This window comes from Pseudophryne corroboree, chromosome 9, assembly GCF_028390025.1.
Source record: "Pseudophryne corroboree isolate aPseCor3 chromosome 9, aPseCor3.hap2, whole genome shotgun sequence".
NCBI classification, from domain to species: Eukaryota; Metazoa; Chordata; class Amphibia; order Anura; family Myobatrachidae; genus Pseudophryne; species Pseudophryne corroboree.
Genome location: NC_086452.1, coordinates 356738195 through 356758919, shown reverse-complemented (window position 1 = coordinate 356758919; position 20725 = coordinate 356738195). Strand labels below are relative to the sequence as shown.

The 20725-nt window shown below is 46.4% G+C and overlaps 2 protein-coding genes across 5 annotated transcripts in view; one reads left to right on the top strand and one right to left on the bottom strand.

Annotated features, from left to right (window-relative positions):
• The window catches only part of CENPP (centromere protein P), a 748246-nt gene that overhangs the window by 121104 nt on the left and 606417 nt on the right, over nt 1-20725 (top strand). For all 4 annotated transcript variants that reach the window (XM_063940717.1, XM_063940719.1, XM_063940716.1 and 1 more), the window contains exon 6: nt 2659-2755. In XM_063940717.1, the coding sequence (XP_063796787.1) occupies nt 2659-2755 (97 nt within the window). The remainder of the gene's footprint in view (nt 1-2658; nt 2756-20725) is intronic.
• The window catches only part of OGN (osteoglycin), a 36071-nt gene continuing 33942 nt past the window's right edge, over nt 18597-20725 (bottom strand). Inside the window, exon 7 of the mRNA XM_063940711.1 lies at nt 18597-19520. Coding sequence (XP_063796781.1) covers nt 19347-19520 — 174 coding nt within the window. The 3' untranslated portion in view covers nt 18597-19346. The remainder of the gene's footprint in view (nt 19521-20725) is intronic.

Here is a 20725-nt window from a genome sequence, read left to right as displayed (position 1 = left end):
TCAGAGAAAATAAGATTTTACTCACCGGTAAATCTATTTCTCGTAGTCCGTAGTGGATGCTGGGCGCCCATCCCAAGTGCGGATTGTCTGCAATACTTGTACATAGTTATTGTTAACTAAAGGGTTATTGTTGAGCCATCTGTTGAGAGGCTCAGTTGTTTTCATACTGTTAAACTGGGTATAGTATCACGAGTTATACGGTGTGATTGGTGTGGCTGGTAGGAGTCTTACCCGGGATTCAAAATCCTTCCTTATTATGTCAGCTCGTCCGGGCACAGTGTCCTAACTGAGGCTTGGAGGAGGGTCATAGTGGGAGGAGCCAGTGCACACCAGGTGACCTAAAAGCTTTCTTTAGTTGTGCCCAGTCTCCTGCGGAGCCGCTATTCCCCATGGTCCTTTCGGAGTTCCCAGCATCCACTACGGACTACGAGAAATAGATTTACCGGTGAGTAAAATCTTATTTTATTTATATATATATATATATATATTTGCTACCAGCAGACAGAGCAAATTTAGCACATCTACGATCAGGTCTGAATTAGGCCCCATGTCAGCAGGTTACAGGCAAGTCACAGGTCACAGGTCACAGGAAGTCACACAAACAGCAGTGTTCAAACAGCAGATCCAGGACTCCTAACACTAGCCACCCCCTGGTCTATCACCTGGGCGATTAATTCACCACTAGGAGCCTTGTCTCTTGTGACTGAAACCTTTTTAAACAAACTGACTTGAACACCCAAAATACCTGGACTGGATCTCACATTCAGTAGCTCTATAACCATGTCAGATTGTGCTGTCCTTTTCATATTATGTATTGAAAATTGCATAGTCATCAGCATGATAACTGTACAGATTGATATGGTTCTGTTTTTGCAAAGGAGGGTGATTTTTAATCTATGTTCCCAAGAGCCAGTATTTTCTATTCCTTTCCTTTTTCACCACCAAGCACATCTTCACAAGTACCTTTAATATGTAATTATCAGTGGTGCAAGTAGAAAAAATGTCTTATGGGTACTGTGTGCGCGCGCCTTCGGTGCGTGTGCCAAAAATGGGTGTGGCCAAATGCCACATGGGGCGTGGCCAATGAAAATGGGGGCGTGATACACATATGGGGGGAGGGGCAGATACACATATGACCCCAATAGTGCCAGATACACGTTGCCCCACAGTGCCAGATATACATTGCCCCACACTGCCAGATATACATTGCCTCACAGTGCCAGATACACATTGCCTCACTGTGCCAGATACACAAATGCCCCCAGAGTGCCAGATATACATTGCCTCACAGTGCCAGATACACATTGCCCCACAGTGCCAGATACACAAATGCCCCCACTGTGTCAGTGATACATTGCCCCCCAGTGCCAGATACAGAAATGCCCCCACAGTGCCAGATATGCCCCCAGTGCCAGATACAAAAATGCCCCCAGTGCCAGATACACATGTCCCCCCAGTGCCAGATATGCCCCCAGTGCCAGATACACATGTCCCCCCAGTGCCAGATATGCCCCCAGTGCCAGATACACATGTCCCTGCAGTGGCAGATATGGCCACAGTGCCAGATACACATGTCCCCCCAGTGCCAGATATGCCCCCAGTGCCAGATACACATGTCCCCGCAGTGCCAGATATGCCCCCAGTGCCAGATACACGTCCCCCCAGTGCCAGATATGCTCCCAGTGCCAGGTATACATGTCCCCCCAGTGCCAGGTACACATGTCCCCGCAGTGCCAGATATGCCCTTAGTCAAGATATCCCCCAGTGCCAGATACACGCCCCCCCCAGTGCCAGATATGCTCCCCAGTGCCAGGTATACATGTCCCCCCAGTGCCAGATATGCCCCCAGTGCCAGGTACACGTGTCCCCGCAGTGCCAGATATGCCCCCAGTGCCAGGTACACATGTCCCCCCAGTGCCAGATATGTCCCCCAGTGCCAGGTATACATAAAGCGCCCCCCCCCCCTCCTGCTCACCGATGCTGCTGCTCTCCTGTGTGCGTCTGTGTGAGGGGAGGAAAGCGCAGCCTGCGCCTCTCCTTCCCCTCAGTCTCCGACGGGTGCGGGTGGCTCAGTTCAATTCAGCGCCGATCCGTAAGCCAATCAAAGCTCACGGTACGCGAGCTCTGATTGGCTCACGGGCGGCGCTGAATTGAACGAAGACACTGAGTGGCAGGAGAGGCGCAGGCTGCGCTCTCCTCCCCTCACATCAGCGGCGGGGAGCGGCGGGGAGCAGCAGAGGGAGGGAGGGATGAGGAGTGGCGGCCCGTCGGTGTGGGTACGGCGTACCCACGGCTACATTTTTGCTAAATTCTTAAGGGTATGCCGTACCCGCCCACTTGCACCGCTGGTAATTATAAACCAGTCTTCTTAAAAGATTACATATAGCCTTGATAATCACTTTAAGAATTTAATTTAGTTTGTCTCCAAATAGAAGTATTTGAGGGAACTAGTTCTAAATTAATGGAATGGGTTATACAATTTAGACGGTGGCTCTGAAGGGGTGAGTTTACATTTACTGAAGTTCGGATTCTCACGTTGCATTGTTGGTGTCTTGTACTGTATAAGATAAGTTCTTGGTTGTGACTTACAGTATATAACCTTCGCTTAATTTGCACCACCAACGCTTTCCCACACTTTTCTTCAAATATTTCCTTCAGGACAGAGAAGTCAATGAATCTGCTGGGCTTTTTCTGCTCCCTTTCAAAGTATGCAGAGTGGTATGAATATCGCAAGAGTACTTTTACTCAGATTAAGGTAGGACATACAGATTTTTTTTATTAAATATTCAAATTGTTTAAAAAAAAATTATTGCTAAATTGCAAAGATTCATTGTTATCTGCTATTTCAGTGTGTGCTGTCAGAGTTATGATTTGTGACATGTTGCACAAAATCTAGAGAACATGCCACAGACTTATATTATGCAATCATTTGTAAGCTGGGACCCTAGACCTCAGTGTCTCTGCTCTGTGATGCTCCAGGAGACCACTCGGCAAAATGTGTGGAGTCCTGATCTACATGGTGGCACATATGACACAAACCGTACACTTACTGTCCATAGAAAAAAAAAACTATCTTAGAATACAGAATATACATATGGAAGATGAAGTACCATTTGTAAAATATCCTGGAAAAAAATTATATTTATTTATATATCCAAATATGGAGGCCACACTCGTTTCCATTTAGGCTAGTGCTGGGTTGTCACCACCAAAAAAGGAAAAAAGATCCTCCCTAATGCAGAAAAACAAAACCAGGGGTGCACTCACCCATAATCTTCATAATACAGCTTTTATTTAATCCATAGCGACAAGGCAGTGAGAGGCATCAACGTTTCGGTCCTACATCTGGACCTTTGAAAATGGCCCAGACGTAGGACCGATGATTTCACTCATTGCCTTGTCGCTATGGATTAAATAAAAGCTGCATTGTGAAGACTGGTGAGTGCACCCCTGGCTTTGTTATATATATATACATATATATATATATATATATATATATATATACTTCAACCGGCATTCCTCCCAAGTGCATATATTGCTCCAGTGCCCTCTGGTTCAATTTTCAGTAGATTCCATACAATGCAAGGCGGAGAAAAATTGTGTATATAAAATATTTGATATATTTGCGTGAGTAACATTGGTGAGCCAAATTTGCAATGGGACAGAGACAGTTGTGCTTGTTTACCAAGTCATCGGAATGTACTGTGAATCCGTAGTGTTCTTGCTCAATCTAGGTAGTTTTCCATGAGCTCACATTGGCAGAATCATTTGTCTACACCAGACATTAAAGTTTGCTGTATTTTATGCATTTTAATCCAACCTTGTTTCCTCCACATGCAGTAGTTCGGTCTGCCATGTGGGCTCCTTTGGCAGTGCAGGAGGGAAGGAAATGTGGACGTGACATGAAAGCATCCACGGCTTCATTTCCATCTCTCCATGTCCCTTGATCCCTGTGCCAGATCAGTTAATAGGCCAATAGGCACTATTCTATGCAATGGTGCTGCAAGTTCTACCACTGCTGCCCTGTATAGTCCTCTTGCTGGGCTGGAAAATAATTTTGGTACTCTGGTAGACTGATACATAATCAAACCAGCACACTATAAAAGTATGCTTCTGTTATGTAATTATCCCCTCTTTTGCTTTGATGAATCCGGTACCCTCTTGAAATCTATTACCTCTCTGGGGATGCAGTCAGTTTACCTCCAATCAAAATCCCGACGTTCAAAATCCCGACACCAATTGACCGATGGTCAAAATCCCGACATGGATAAAATACCGACATTTAAAATACCGACAAGGTCAAAATACCGACATGTAAAATGCCGACAGGTCAAAATACCGACATGAGTTTTTCATGATTTTTTTCATTGAAACCAACTTGTTCATACTTTACCATCCCAGTGGACCTGGAGGGGGATTATAATAGTGTGCCGAGCGCAGCGAGGCACCGTGCCCGAAGCATGGCGAGCGCAGCGAGCCACGGTACACTTTATATGGTGTCCATGTTGACTTATGTCAACATTCACACAAAAAAATGCATGTCGGTATTTTGACCTGTCGGCATTTTACATGTCGGTATTTTGACCTTGTTGGTATTTTAAATGTCGGTATTTTGTCCATGTCGGTATTTTGTCCATCGGTCAATTGGTGTCGGGATTTTGAACGTCGGGATTTTGATTGGAGGTATTTCATACCGATCCCCCTCTCTGTCTAGTAAATCTGCTCCTCAGTCGTTAGTTATAACAAGGAACTTGCAGACACTTTAAGCTGAAGAATAAATATTTATGCATTTTATATCTATATTTCAAGTCTGTGGACTTATTTTAAGGTACCTGATCTGTACATGTGACTCATAATTGCTGGTGATTAATATAATGTACAGGTTGAATCTCCCATATCCAAAATGCTTGGGACCAGAAGTATTTTGGATATCTCTGATTTTTCCGTATTTTGGAATAATTGCATCCCATAATGAGATATCATGGCGATGGGAACCAAGTCTAAGCACAGAATGCATTTATGTTTCATATACACCTTATATACTCAGCCTGAATGTAATTTTAGCCATCATTTTGAATAACTTTGCATTAAACAAAGCTTGTGCACAAATACACAATACGTTTATGTTTCATATACACCTTATACACACAGCCTGAAGGTAATTTAATACAAATTTTTCTCTGACGTCCTAGTGGATGCTGGGACTCCGTAAGGACCAAGGGGATATAGCGGCTCCGCAGGAGACAGGGCACAATAATAAAAGCTTTAGGATCAGGTGGTGTGCACTGGCTCCTCCCCCTATGACCCTCCTCCAAGCCTCAGTTAGATTTTTGTGCCCGACGAGAAGGGTGCAATCTAGGTGGCTCTCCTGAGCTGCTTAGAATAAAAGTTTAAGTTAGGTTTTTTATTTTCAGTGAGTCCTGCTGGCAACAGGCTCACTGCTACGAGGGACTTAGGGGAGAGAAGTAAACTCACCTGCGTGCAGGATGGATTTGCTTCTTAGGCTACTGGACACCATTAGCTCCAGAGGGATCGAACACAGGCCCAGCCATGGAGGCCGGTCCCGGAGCCGTGCCGCCGACCCCCCTTGCAGATGCCGAAGTTGAAGAGGTCCAGAGGTCCAGAAACAGGCGGCAGAAGACTTTCAGTCTTCATAAGGTAGCGCACAGCACTGCAGCTGTGCGCCATTGTTGTCAGCACACTTCACCAACAGTCACCAACTGTCACTGAGGGTGCAGGGCGCTGGGGGGGGCGCCCTGGGCAGCAATGTATAATACCTTTTTATGGCTAAAATACATCACATATAGCCCTTGAGGCTATATGGATGTATTTAACCCCTGCCAGATCTCACAAACTCCGGGAGAAGAGCCCGCCGAAAAGGGGGCGGCGCCTATTTTCCTCAGCTCACGGCGCCATTTTCCTGCTCAGCTCTGCTGTGAGGAAGGCTCCCAGGCTCTCCCCTGCACTGCACTACAGAAACAGGGTTAAAACAGAGAGGGGGGGCACTTATTTGGCGATATGATTACATATATAAAAATGCTATAAGGGAAAACACTTGTATAAGGGGTTGTCCCTGTATAATTATAGCGTTTTTGGTGTGTGCTGGCAAACTCTCCCTCTGTCTCCCCAAAGGGCTAGTGGGGTCCTGTCCTCTATCAGAGCATTCCCTGTGTGTGTGCTGTGTGTCGGTACGTGTGTGTCGACATGTAGGAGGACGATGTTGGTGAGGAGGCGGAGCAAATTGCCTGTATTGGTGATGTCACTCTCTAGGGAGTCGACACTGGAATGGATGGCTTATTTAGGAATTACGTGATAATGTCAACACGCTGCAAGGTCGGTTGACGACATGAGACGGCCGGCAAACAAATTAGTACCTGTCCAGGCGTCTCAGACACCGTCAGGGGCTTGTCAAAACGCCCATTTACCTCAGTCGGTCGACACAGACACGGACACTGACTCCAGTGTCGACGGTGAAGAAACAAACGTATTTTCCTTTAGGGCCACACGTTTCATGTTAAGGGCAATGAAGGAGGTGTTACATATTTCTGATACTACAAGTACCACAAATAAGGGTATTATGTAGGGTGTGAATAAACTACTTGTAGTTTTTCCTGAATCAGATAAATTAAATGAAGTGTGTGATGATACGTGGGTTTCCTCCGATAGAAAATTATTGGCGGTATACCCTTTCCCGCCAGAAGTTAGGGCGAGTTGGCGCTCACACGCTTATAAAAACAAGGGGCGTTACCGTCTCCAGATACGGCAGCCCTCAAGGAGCCAGCTGATAGGAAGCTGAAAAATATCCTAAAAGTATATACACACATACTGGTGTTATACTACGACCAGCAATCGCCTCAGCCTGGATGTGCAGCGCTGAGGGGGCTTGGTCGGATTTCCTGACTGAAAATATTGATACCCTTGACAGGGACAAGATTTTATTGACTATAGATGCATTTCTATATATGCGAGATGCGCAGAGGGATATTTGCATTCTGGCATCAAGAGTAAATGTGATGTCCATATCTGCCAGACGAAGACACGACAGTGGTCAGGTGATGCAGATTCCAGACGGCACATGGAAGTATTGCCGTATAAAGGGGCGGTCCATCGGACCTGGTGGCCATGGCAACAGCTGAAAAATCCACCTTTTGTTACCCCAAGTCACATCTCAGCAGAAAAGGACACAGTCTTTTCAGTCTCAGTCCTTTCGTCCCCATAAGGGCAGGCGGGCAAAAGGGCCAGTCATATCTGCCCAGGGGTAGAGGAAAGGGAAGAAGACTGCAGCAGGCAGCCCATTCCCAGGAACAGAAGCCCTCCACAGCTTCTGCCAAGTCCGCAGCATGACGCTGGGGCCGTACAAGCGGACTCAGGTGCGGTAGGGGGTCATCTCAAGAGTTTCAGCACGCAGGGGGCTCACTCACAAGTGGACTCCTGGATCCTACACGTAGTATCTCAGGTGTACATTGGAAATTCGAGACGTCTCCCCCTCACAAGTTCCTGAAGTCTGCTTTACCAACGTCTCCCTCCGACAGGGAGGCAGTATTGGGAACAATTCACAGGCTGTATTCCCAGCAGGTGATAATCAAAGTACCCCTTCTACAACAAGGGAAGGGGTATTATTCCACACTATATTGTGGTACTGAAGCCAGACGGCTCGGTGAGATCTGAAATATTTGAACACTTACATACAAGCGTTCAAATCAAGATGGAGTCACTCAGAGTAGTGATAGCGAACCAGGAAGAAGGGGACGATATGGTGTCACTGGATATCAGGGACGCTTACCTACATGTCCAAATTTGCCTTCTCACCAAGGGTACCTCAGGTTCGTGGTACGGAACTGTCACTATCAGTTCAGACGCTGCCGTTTGGATTGTCCACGGCACCCCGGGTCTTTACCAAGGTAATGGCCGAAATGATGATTCTTCTTAAAAGAAATATGGACGCTTTCCTGATAAGGGCAAGGTCCAGAGAACAGTTGGAGGTCGGAGTAGCACTATCTTAAGTAGTTCTACGACAGCACGAGTGGATTCTAAATATTCCAAAATCGCAGTTTTTTCCGACGACACGTCTACTGTTCCTAGGGATGATTCTGGACACAGTCCAGAAAAGGATGTTTTCTCCCGGAGAAGAAAGCCAGGGAGTTATCCGAGCTAGTCAGGAACCTCCTAAAACCAGGAAAAGTATCAGTGCATCATTGCACAAGGATCCTGTGAAAAATGGTGGTTTCTTACAAAGCGATCCCATTCGGTAGATTTCACGCAAGAACCTTTCCGTGGGATCTGCTGGAAAAATGGTCCGGATCGCATCTTCAGATGCATCAGCGGATAACCCTGTCTCCAAGGACAAGGGTGTTTCTTCTGCGGTGGCTGCAGAGTGCTCATCTATGAAAGGGCCGCAGATTCGGCATTCAGGACTGGGTCCTGGTGACCACGGATGCCAGCCTGAGTGGCTGGGGAGCAGTCACACAAGGAAAAAAATTTCCAGAGAGTGTGATCAAGTCTGGAGACTTCTCTCCACATAAATATACTGGAGCTAAGGGCAATTTACAATGCTCTAAGCTTAGCAAGACCTCTGCTTCAAGGTCAGCCGGTATTGATCCAGTGGGACAACATCACGGCAGTCGCCCACGTAAACCGACAGGGTGCCACAAGAAGCAGGAGGGAAATGGCAGAAACTACAAGGATTCTTCGCTGGGCGAAAAATCATGTGATAACACTCTCAGCAGTGTTCATTCCGGGAGTGGAAAACTGGGAAGCAGACTTCCTCAGCAGGCATGACCTCCACCCGGGAGAGCGGGGACTTCATCGGGAAGTCTTCCACATGATTGTAAACCGTTGGGAAAAACCAAAGGTGGACATGATGGCGTCCCGCCTGAACAAAAAACTAGACAGATATTGCGCCAGGTCAAGGGGCCCTCAGGCAATAGCGGTGGACGCTCTGGTAACACTGTGGGTGTACCAGTCAGAGTATGTGTTCCCTCCTATGCCTCTCATACCAAAAGTACTGAGAATCATAAGAGGGAGATGAGTAAGAACGATACTCGTGGTTCCGGATTGGCCAAGAAGGACTTGGTACCCGAAACTTCAAGAGATGTTCACGGAAGACCCGTGGCCTCTACCTTTAAGAAAGGACCTGCTCCAGCAGGGGCCTTGTCTGTTCCAAGACTTACCGTGGCCGCGTTTGACGGCATGGCGGTTGAACGCCGGATCCTGAAAGGGCATTCCAGATGAAGTCATCCCTACCCTGGTCGAAGACAGGAAGGATGTAACCGCAAAACATTTTCACCGCATTTGGTGAAGATATGTTGCGTGGTGTGAGGCCAAGAAGGCCCCTACAGAGGAATTCCAACTGGGTCGTTTCCTACATTTCCTGAAAACAGGACTGTCTATGGGCCTAAAATTAGGGTCCATTAAGGTTAAAATTTCGGCCCTGTCGAATTTCTTCCAGAAAGAACTGGCTTTAGTGCCTGACGTTCAGATGTTTGTAAAAGGGGTACTGCATATACAGCCTCCTTTTGTGCCCCAGTGACACCTTGGGATCTCAATGTTGTTTTGAGTTTCCTAAAGTCACATTGGTTTGAACCACTCACCACTGTGGACTTAGCATCGTCACCTTCCATGTGAGATATTTTATTAGCCCTGGCTTCAGCCAGGCGTGTGTCAGAATTGGCGGCTTTATCATATATAAAGCCCTTACTTAATTTTTCATTCTGACAGGGCAGAATTGAGGACTCGTCCTCAATTTCTCCTTAAGGTGTTTTCTGTTTTTCACATGAACCAACCTATTGTGGTACCTGCGGGTACTAGGGACTTGGAGGACTCCAAGTTACTTGACGTTGTCAGGGCCCTGAAAAATATGTTTCCAGGACGGCTGGAGTCAGAAAATCTGACTCGCTGTTTTAGCCTGTATGCACCCAACAAGATGGGTGCTCCTGCTTCTAAGCAGACGATTGCTCGCTGGATTTGTAATACAATTCAGTTTACACATTCTGTGGCAGGCCTGCCACAGCCAAAATCTGTAAAAGCCCATTCCAAAAGGAAGGGGGCTCATCTTGGGCGACTGCCCGAGGGGTCTCGGCTTTACAACTTTGCCGAGCAGTTACTTGGTCAGGGGCAAACACGTTTGCTAAATTCTACAAATTTGATACCCTGGCTGAGGAGGACATGGAGTTCTCTCATTCGGTGCTGCAGGGTCATCCGCACTCTCCCGCCCGTTTGGGAGCTTTGGTATAATCCCCATGGTCCTTACGGAGTCCCAGCATCCACTAGGACGTCAGAGAAAATAAGATTTTACTTACCGATAAATCTATTTCTCGTAGTCCGTAGTGGATGCTGGGCGCCCATCCCAAGTGCGGATTGTCTGCAATACTTGTACATAGTTATTGTTACAAAAATCGGGTTATTCTTGTTGTAAACCGTCTTTTCAGAGGCTCCTTCGTTGTTATCATACTGTTAATTGGGTTCAGATCACAGGTTGTACGGTGTGATTGGTGTGGCTGGTATGAGTCTTACCCGGGATTCAATATCCTTCCTTATTATGCACGCTCGTCCGGGCACAGTATCCTAACTGAGGCTTGGAGGAGGGTCATAGGGGGAGGAGCCAGTGCACACCACCTGATCCTAAAGCTTTTATTATTGTGCCCTGTCTCCTGCGGAGCCGCTATATCCCCTTGGTCCTTACGGAGTCCCAGCATCCACTACGGACTACGAGAAATAGATTTATCGGTAAGTAAAATCTTATTTTTTGTAACTTTGTGTATTAAACCAAGTTTGCATGCATTGAGCCATCAGAAAACAAAGGTTTCACTACAGCCTGTTCTTTGTTTTAAATGTCTAATTTGTATATATGTTTTGGTTTTTGTTTTTTTATTTGTAACCAACAAAGTATCAAATTGTGCCTTTATTATGCTTACCAGTTTCTAAAGTTTGTACGCAAGCACAATATTTGCCTGGCCCTTATGCACAATGGGGGTCATTCCGAGTTGATCACTCGCTAGCTAGTTTTCTCTTACGTCCTAGAGGATGCTGGGGACTCCGTAAGGACCATGGGGTATAGACGGGCTCCGCAGGAGACATGGGCACTATAAAGAACTTTTGAATGTGTGTGCACTGGCTCCTCCCTCTATGCCCCTCCTCCAGACCTCAGTTAGATCCTGTGCCCAGAGGAGATTGGGTTCATTACAGGGAGCTCTCCTGAGTTTCTCTGATAAAGAATTTTGTTAGGTTTTTTATTTTCAGGGAGCACTGCTGGCAACAGGTTCCCTGCATCGTGGGACTGAGGAGAGAGAAGCAGACCTACTTAAGTGATAGGCTCTGCTTCTTAGGCAACTGGACACCATTAGCTCCAGACGGAGTCGGAACGCAGGTCTCCCCTCGCTGTTCGTCCCAGAGCCGCGCCGCCGTCCTCCTCGCAGAGCCGGAAGATAGAAGCCGGGTGAGTATAAGAAGAAAAGAAGACTTCAAGGCGGCAGAAGACTTCAGATCTTCACTGAGGTAAGCGCGCAGCGGTAACGCTGCACGCCATTGCTCCCACACACTACACACACTAGCGGGCACTGATGGGTGCAGGGCGCAGAGGGGGCGCCCTGGGCAGCAATAAACACCTCTAATTCTGGCATTATAAGGTTAGACACTGTGGAGTCAGTAATTCTATAAATCCCCCGCCAGTTTGTGATATTTTGAGCGGGACCGAAGCCCGCCGCTGGAGGGGGCGGAGCTTGGTCCCTCAGCACTTACCAGCGCCATTTTCTCCACAGAGATCTGCAGTGAAGCTGGCTCCCTGGTCTCTCCCCTGCTGAACACGGTGACACAGGGCTGAAAAGAGGAGGGGGGGGGCGCTTGTAAGGCGCCGTGAGTGTATTAACACAGTGATTAAGATAAAAGCGCTATTATCTGGGTCATTATTTTCCAGTATCAGTTGGCGCTGGGTGGGTGCTGGCATCCTCTATCTCTGTCTCTTCAACGGGCCTTATTGGGGAACTGTCTCCTTATAACTATATCCCTGTGTGTGTGGGGGTGTCGGTACGAGTGTGTCGGCATGTCTGATGTGGAAGGCTCGGCTAAGGAGGAGGTGGAGCAGATGATTGTGGTGTCTCCGTCGGCAACGCCGACTCATGATTGCATGTGGAATGTTTTAAATGCAAATGTGACCTTATTACATAAGAGATTGGACAAAGCAGAGTCCAGAGAAAAAGCTGGGAGTCAATCCGCCGCTTCGACTGGGTCACCGGGCCCTTCTGGGTCTCAAAAACGTCCCTTATCCCAAATAGCAGACACTGATACCGACACGGATTCTGACTTCAGTGTCGACTACGATGATGCGAGGTTACACCCAAGGGTAGCTAAAAGTATTCATTATATTATTATTGCAATAAAAGATGTTTTGCATATCACTGATGACCCATCGGTCCCTGACACGAGGGTGCGCATGTATAAGGAAAAGAAACCTGAGGTAACCTTTCCCCCATCCCATGAGCTTAACGAGTTATTTGAAAAAGCTTGGGAAACTCCTGATAAAAAACTGCAGATTCCCAAAAGGATTCTTATGGCGTATCCTTTCCCTGCACAGGACAGGGTACGTTGGGAATCCTCACCCAGGGTGGACAAGGCTTTAACACGCCTGTCCAAGAAGGTGGCGCTACCGTCTCCGGACACGGCAGCCCTCAAGGATCCTGCTGATCGCAGACAGGAAACTACTTTAAAGTCTATTTATGCGCATACAGGTGCTTTCCTCAGACCGGCAATAGCATCGGCATGGGTGTGTAGTGCAGTTGCAGCTTGGACATATATCTTGTCAGCTGACCTTGATACCCTAGACAGGGATACCATTTTATTGACCTTAGGCCACATTAAAGACGCAGTCTTATATATGAGGGACGCTCAAAGAGACGTTGGGCTGCTGGGTTCGAGAGCCAACGCCATGGCGATTGCTGCTAGGCGAGCCCTGTGGACCCGCCAATGGACGGGTGATGCCGACTCAAAGAAGCATATGGAGGTTTTGCCATACAAAGGTGAAGTTTTATTTGGGGAAGGTCTCGCGGACCTGGTTGCCACAGCTACCGCGGGTAAATCTACCTTTTTGCCTTTTGTTCCCCCACAGCAAAAGAAAACTCCACAATATCAGATGCAGTCCTTTCGGTCGCATAAGTCCAGAAGAGGTCGGGGCTCATCTTTCCTCCCCGGAGGTAAGGATAGAGGAAAGAGAGCACCCGCTCCGGCTAGTTCCCAGGAGCAGAAGTCCTCCCCGGCATCTACTAAATCCACGGCATGACGCTGGGGCTCCACTGAGGGAGTCCGCACCGGTGGGGGCACGTCTTCGACTCTTCAGCCAGGTCTGGGTTCAGTCAGAGGTGGATCCTTGGGCAATGGATAGTGTATCCCAAGGCTACAAACTGGAATTCGAAGAGGTGCCCCCTCGCCGATTTTTCAAATCGACCTTGCCAGCTTCTTCCCCAGAGAGGGAAGTAGTGTTAGCTGCAATTCAAAAGCTGTGTCAACAGCCAGTGATTGTCAAGGTTCCCCTGGTCCAACAGGGGAAAGGGTACTATTCGACCCTGTTCGTGGTCCCGAAGCCGGATGGTTCGGTCAGACCCATTTTAAATCTAAAATCCCTAAACCTGTACTTGAAAAAGTTCAAATTCAAGATGGAATTGCTCCGGGCTGTGATCTCCAGTCTGGAAGGGGGGATTTTATGGTGTCACTCGACATAAAGGATGCATACCTTCATGTCCCCATATATCCTCCTCATCAGGCGTACCTGAGATTCGCTGTACGGGACTGTCATTACCAGTTTCAGACGTTGCCGTTTGGGCTTTCCACAGCCCCGAGGATTTTTACCAAGGTTATGGCGGAGATGATGGTGCTCATGCGCAGGCAGGGAGTCACAATTATCCCATACTTGGACGATCTCCTGAAAAAAGCAAGATCGAGAGATCAATTGCAGAAGAACGTGTCGCTCTCCCTGAGAGTAATACAACAACACGGTTGGATTCACAATCCGCCAAAGGCACAATTGATTCCAACGACACGACTATCATTCCTAGGTATGATTCTGGACACGGAACAGAAGAGGGTTTTTCTCCCGATGGAAAAAGCCCAGGACCTCCAGAACATGGTCAGAGACTTGCTAAAACCAAAAAGAGTGTCTGTTCATCAATGCACTCGAGTTCTGGGGAAAATGGTGGCAGCCTACGAGGCCATCCCCTTTGGCAGGTTTCATGCAAGGATGTTTCAGTGGGACATCCTGGACAAGTGGTCAGGATCCCATCTTCTAATACATCAGAAGATAAACCTGTCCCCCCGGGCCAGGGTGTCTCTCCTGTGGTGGCTGCAAAGTGCTCACCTTCTAGAAGGTCGCAGGTTCGGCTTTCAAACAACGGCCTACGACAAGCGGAGAATCTTCTTCGCGACCTACCGGTTCTGATTCAATCAGACAACGTCACAGCCGTGGCTCATGTGAACAGCCAAGGCGGGACAAGGAGCAGAGTGGCGATGGCGGAAGCCACCAGGATTCTTCGCTGGGCGGATAATCACGTAAGCGCTCTGTCAGCGGTCTTCATTCCGGGAGTGGATAACTAGGAAGCAGACTTTCTCAGCAGACACGATCTCCATCCAGGAGAGTGGGAACGTCATCAAGACATTTTACAGAGATAACAAGTCTTTGGGGAATTCCTCACATAGACCTGATGGCATCACGCCTCAACAAGAAGCTTCCGAGGTATTGTGCCAGGTCAAGGGACCCTCAGGCAGTAGCGGTAGATGCCCTGGTGACACCTTGGGTGTTTCAGTCGGTCTATGTGTTCCCCCCTCTTCCTCTCATCTCAAAAATATTGAGAATCATAAGACAAAAAAGAGTGAAAACGATCCTCATTGTTCCAGATTGGCCTCGAAGGACCTGGTATTCAGATCTTCAGGAGATGCTCACAAGATCCATGGCCTCTTCCTCTCAGGGAGGACCTGTTACAACAGGGGCCCTGCGTGTTCCAAGACTTACCGCGGTTACGTTTGACGGCATGGCGGTTGAACACCGAATCCTAGCTGGGAAAGGTATTCCGGAGGAAGTCATCCCTACTCTGATAAAGTCTAGGAAGGAGATGACGGCAAAACATTATCACCTTATCTGGAGGAAATATGTTTCTTGGTGTGAAGCCAAGAATGCTCCTACGAAAGATTTCCATCTGGGCCGTTCTCTCCTCTTTCTACAGACAGGAGTGGATATGGGCCTAAAATTAGGCTCCATTAAGGTACAGATTTCGGCCCTGTCTATTTTCTTTCAGAAGGAATTGGCTTCTCTCCCAGAAGTCCAGACTTTTGTAAAGGGAGTGCTGTACATCCAGCCTCCTTTTGTGCCCCCAATGGCACCTTGGGACCTTAACGTGGTGTTGCGGTTCCTGAAGTCTCACTGGTTTGAACCTCTTCAAACGGTTGAATTGAAATTTCTCACTTGGAAGGTGGTCATGTTGTTGGCCTTGGCATCTGCAAGGCGGGTGTCCGAATTGGCGGCCTTGTCTCACAAGAGCCCCTATTTGATCTTCCATGTGGATAGAGCAGAGTTGAGGACTCGTCCTCAATTTTTGCCTAAGGTGGTTTCTTCATTTCATATGAACCAACCTATTGCGGTGCCTGTGGCTACGGGTGACTTGGAGGATTCCAAGTTCCTGGATGTAGTCAGGGCCTTAAAAAATCTATGTAGCCAGGACGGCTCGGGTTAGGAAAACAGAAGCACTGTTTGTCCTGTATGCAGCCAACAAAGTTGGCGCTCCTACTTCGAAGCAGACTATTGCTCGCTGGATCTGTAACACGATTCAGCAGGCTTATTCTACGGCGGGTTTGCCGTTAACAAATTCAGTAAAGGCACATTCCACTAGGAAGGTGGCCTCTTCTTGGGCGGCTGCCCGAGGCGTCTCGGCTTTACAGCCTTTGCCGAGCAGCTACCTGGTCAGGTTCAAACACTTTTGCAAAGTTCTATAAGTTTGATACCCTGGCTGATGAGGACCTTGCGTTTGCTCAGTCGGTGCTGCAGAATCGTCCGCACTCTCCCACCCGGTCTGGAGCTTTGGTATAAACCCCATGGTCCTTACGGAGTCCCCAGCATCCTCTAGGACGTAAGAGAAAATAAGATTTTAAACCTACCGGTAAATCTTTTTCTCCTACCGGTAAATCTTTTTCTCCTTGTCCGTAGAGGATGCTGGGCGCCCGTCCCAGTGCGGACAAAATCTGCAAGGCTTGTATACAGTTGTTGCTTCCATAAGGGTTATGTTACAGTTGAGATCAGTCTTTAGCTGATACTGTTTTTTGTTCATACTGTTAACTGGTTGCGTATATTCCAGGTTATACGGTGTGGATGGTGTGGGCTGGTATGAATCTTGCCCTTAGATTAACAAAATCCTGCGGAGCCCGTCTTTACCCCATAGTCCTTACGGAGTCCCCAGCATCCTCTACGGACTAGGAGAAAAAGATTTACCGGTAGGTTTAAAATCTTATTTTAGCAGCCGTGCAAACGCTATGCCGCCGCCCACTGGGGATTGTATTTTAGCTTAGCAGAAGTGCGAACGCATGTGCAGCCGAGTTCTGCAAAAACAGTTTGTGCAGTTTCTGAGTAGCTCTGAACCTACTCGGCGCTTGCAATCACTTCAGCCTATTTGGGTCCGGATTTGACGTCGTACGCCCGCCCGCCCAGCGAACGCCTAGCCACGCCTGCGTTTTTTCAGACACTCCCTGAAAACGGACAGTTGACACCCAGAAACGCCTCCTTCCTGTCAATCTTCTTGCGGCCGTCAGTGCAACTGAAAACTTCGCTAGAACCTGTGCACAACCACAACAAGCTTTGTACCCGTACGTCGCGCGTGCGCTTTGCGGGGCATACGCATGCGCATTAATGCCGATTTTTAGCCTGATCGCTGCGCTGCGAACAACGGCAGCTAGCGATCAACTCGGAATGATCCCCAATGTTGCACAAACCTTACTTAGACACAGGATTACGTGAATCAGAGAACTACTGTGCCAGCCTCATTTACAAACATCAGCAGCCCCTCGTATTGACAATGTATTTTTGCAAAAGTAAATAAAACCGCACGCTAATGTAGATTTTCAATATTTTATGTTATCATTGTGTATATACTTTTATAAAAATACAAATGGAGACATAATTTTTATTGTAAAGACTTGGCTCAACCAAGACAAATGCCATCTCATATATCTTTTGAACAATTATACACATAAACATGCAAAGGACTTGTAATTTATATAAAAAATAAAAGTTCACTAGAAGAGGTTCCAGAGATCATTGCATAGTCACTGACTGTAAGATTTTGCTGCAGAACGTAATATAGTGGTTTGATTTAGAAGTGGATGATTTTCTGTATCAGTGGTATATTTGCTTAATGCAGAGAGCAACTGAAATCTTATTTGTGTGAGTTCACATAAGCACTAAGAACACAAGTCATCATTAATAATATTATTATTACATGCTTCTCAATAAGCTACAGTACGTTTTGGTGTATGTTAGTGGTAGATAAGACATGTTCAATCATGTGTTAAATGTGAAATTCTGCCCCAAAATTTCTCTTTATGTGTTATTCTTCCATATAAAGCTGTGTAAAGTGCAGTATTATTTGTAGCACAACTTTTGGTACGTCTAATAATTATAACTCATTGGCCAATTGAAAAGCTGCAAATACAAGATTTGTCTTCAGAGTCAAGAATCAGCATTCAGAAAGACAGTAACTACTGGACACGGCTCTGTGTAAAGGTGTTGGCACCCATAGCAATCAAACATTGTACTTCCTCAGTATAACTTGGAGTGCGCTAAAATGTGATTATATGATGTGGTTGTGCCATGTTTTTGATGAAGAACACATTAATTCCCAGGCCTCAGCCCTGCCTGTGGTGCACCATAGATAAATAAAATATAAGGTTGTGGCTGGATATTGCCCCTAATTAACATACAGTAACAAGGATTAGAGACCTCAAGTGTAGTCAGACAAGATTAATCATACAAATGGACAGGTTTCTCCTGCCCGCTTGTTTATGGCCAAACCCTGGCTTCATGTTGAATCCCTGAGATGGCTATTTATTTCACAGAGCTTCGTGTGTTGAATTATTTTGTATGAAATCATAATGAATCCTCTGTTTATGTATGTTTGCTAAGTGTGTGGTTCACTTTCTATACATAGATACTACTTCATGCAGAATTATCTGTTTATGTTAATCACATTTCTCTTAGAAATATCATTTTAGTGAAGGCTATATAGTACACGGTATCAGTCGTTGCAGCCTACAGCAGGTATTTTACCCACATCAAAAAGGGTGGTTAGTAATCATGTTCAGCATATTCTGGTACTCTCCAGAGGGCAGATGTATTAACCTGGAGAAGGCATAAGGAAGTGATAAACCAGTAATATGTGCAACGTGATAAAGGCACCAGCCAATCAGCTCCTAACTTGTATTAACCTGGAGAAGGCATAAGGAAGTGATAAACCAGTGATATGTGCAAGGTGATAAAGGCACCAGCCAATCAGCTCCAATATGTAAATTACAAGTTAGGAGCTGATTGGCTGGTGCCTTTATCACGTTGCACATATTACTGGTTTATCACTTCCTTATGCCTTCTCCAGGTTAATACATCTGCCCCTCTGTGTTCTTACAGGCAGTAGGGCATTCCTGTATTGTCCGTTCACAAGCTCCTAGTGTCATTAGACTTTATTCCTGGCAACTATGCATATGCTTTTTGATGCCTACATTTTGTAGAGGTAAGATACTCAGTTTGTGCCCCCTCCATATTTACTCCAGAGAGGGCACAGCTATAGAAAGTGGAAAGAACAGTGGCAGTATCACAGCACTAACCAATGGAAACATCTTGAGGTCAGTGATCGCATTTTCAGGTGCTGTTTTAAAATGAACTAGTATAATTTACATTATGACGACCACTGTATACAGTATTGCTAGTTAAGGTGTTGGACTACAGAGACATATTGTGAGCAAGGCCAAACTGTAAAATATGACTTAATGCCTTCTACTGTGCCTATAAGATTAGATCTGTCCTATTCAGTTGCCAGAATGCAAAGAACAGCTACTTGGATCAAGTGTGTGTCACCTGGTCTGTGTAGCCCCATTGATTTCAGTGGCATATAGATGGTCGTACACTACTGCACTATTGTTGCATTATTAACATGTTTGCAACCCCTTTATAATATTTAATAGACAGCACATTATTGTGGCTTTTCAAGACCTTTGCTGCTAAAGAGCTTCAAATATGTGACCTGATAATGTTAGCATTTTGTTGTGTTAAGTAGCAGGGGGCATTGTGAATAAAGCAAATGTTAGCAATGGTCTTGAATGAAGCCTCACTATTTAAAATATGAACCGTGAGGTAAAGTTCTCAAGCAGGTAAAACTGTTTGGATATTTGCCCAGTATCACTGGGTTTCCTTCCATCCTGATCTCATCCAGCTTGGGCCGAAGGTAGCGTGTGTCATTGGATTTGCAGAAAGTGTCATCTGTGATGGAAGTGATATTGTTGAACTGGAAAAAAATAATAAAATGAGAGTAAGAAGTCTCTAACAGAATATGTATAAAAGAATGACTTGTGCCATTTTGGCAGGATTCTCTGTATGTGCTCCATGATTGGCCTGTATCCCTAGTACTGCTTGGTCCTTTTACAATGTACATCAGTAACTAGGAGCCTGATTTGGAGATGTACTAAAACCCAATGGTTTACGTACATCTCCAATTGTTAGCTATTTGGTGGGGTGAAGTGAGGGGGAATGTGTGCGATGGGGATCGTTCTACAAAACAACAGCGTGTGGCCCCTGTTTTGCTCAGGCCAGGGTCTGCGCATTCTGACTCATACTTCCTGGCCACAGCTGTGCACTTTTGCAGGTCATTCTGAATAAGTAGAGGCTTACTCAGATGGCTGATGTCTGTGAACCGATGGTCACCATGGTGATCCGAGGCTGCGTCTTCGGATGCAGCATGTTGCTATGCGATGCATGCAGGAGGCGTCTCTTTCCTACAGATGCCTCCTACTGTATTAGCATGTTTGAGCATCGCTGCTGCATCCAAAAGACTCTCACTGCATCCATCTCTAAATCTGGCCCTAGGTACTCAGTAGCTGCTGCTATGTTGCTGGGCAAAGGTATAGGATCCTGGAACACCCAAGTTTGGTGCCAAGTGTCTGTACATATTGTTTGTGTTTATTGTAAATGGTTCTTATCATATTCTATACTTTTGCCTGGATTTTTATTTTGTTTTCTGTAATAAGTGTACGTTAGACATAACTTACAGATATATAAAAAATAAATTGTTAAAATTCATTATATGTATGTAAAGAAGACCATAAAACTGAGAAGAAGAAAAAAACAACTAATTTTTGTTTCTTTTTTGTATTCCTTCTCTGTGTTTATGGGGCATATTTATATGGAGCTATTCCAGCACGGAGACAGCGAATCACAAATTTTTACAAATCTTTCCGTGAACTAGGGTTCACGTGGGCGCAAAAAGCCCCCAATGTCCGGCGGAAGAAGCCGGACAGGGGCGGATGGATCCAGAAGGATCCCTGTCCTCAAGTCAGCACTGGTTTCCCATAGGTAAGCAGCGGGGTTGCGGGAGCATTTGCCATCTGCAGTCGGGCCAGATTGGGGGTGAAAAGCAAGCAGGTGATGCCTGTGGTATCTACTGCATTACCTTGGTGATGAATGGTCCCAAAACTTAATGTTTACAAATTTAGG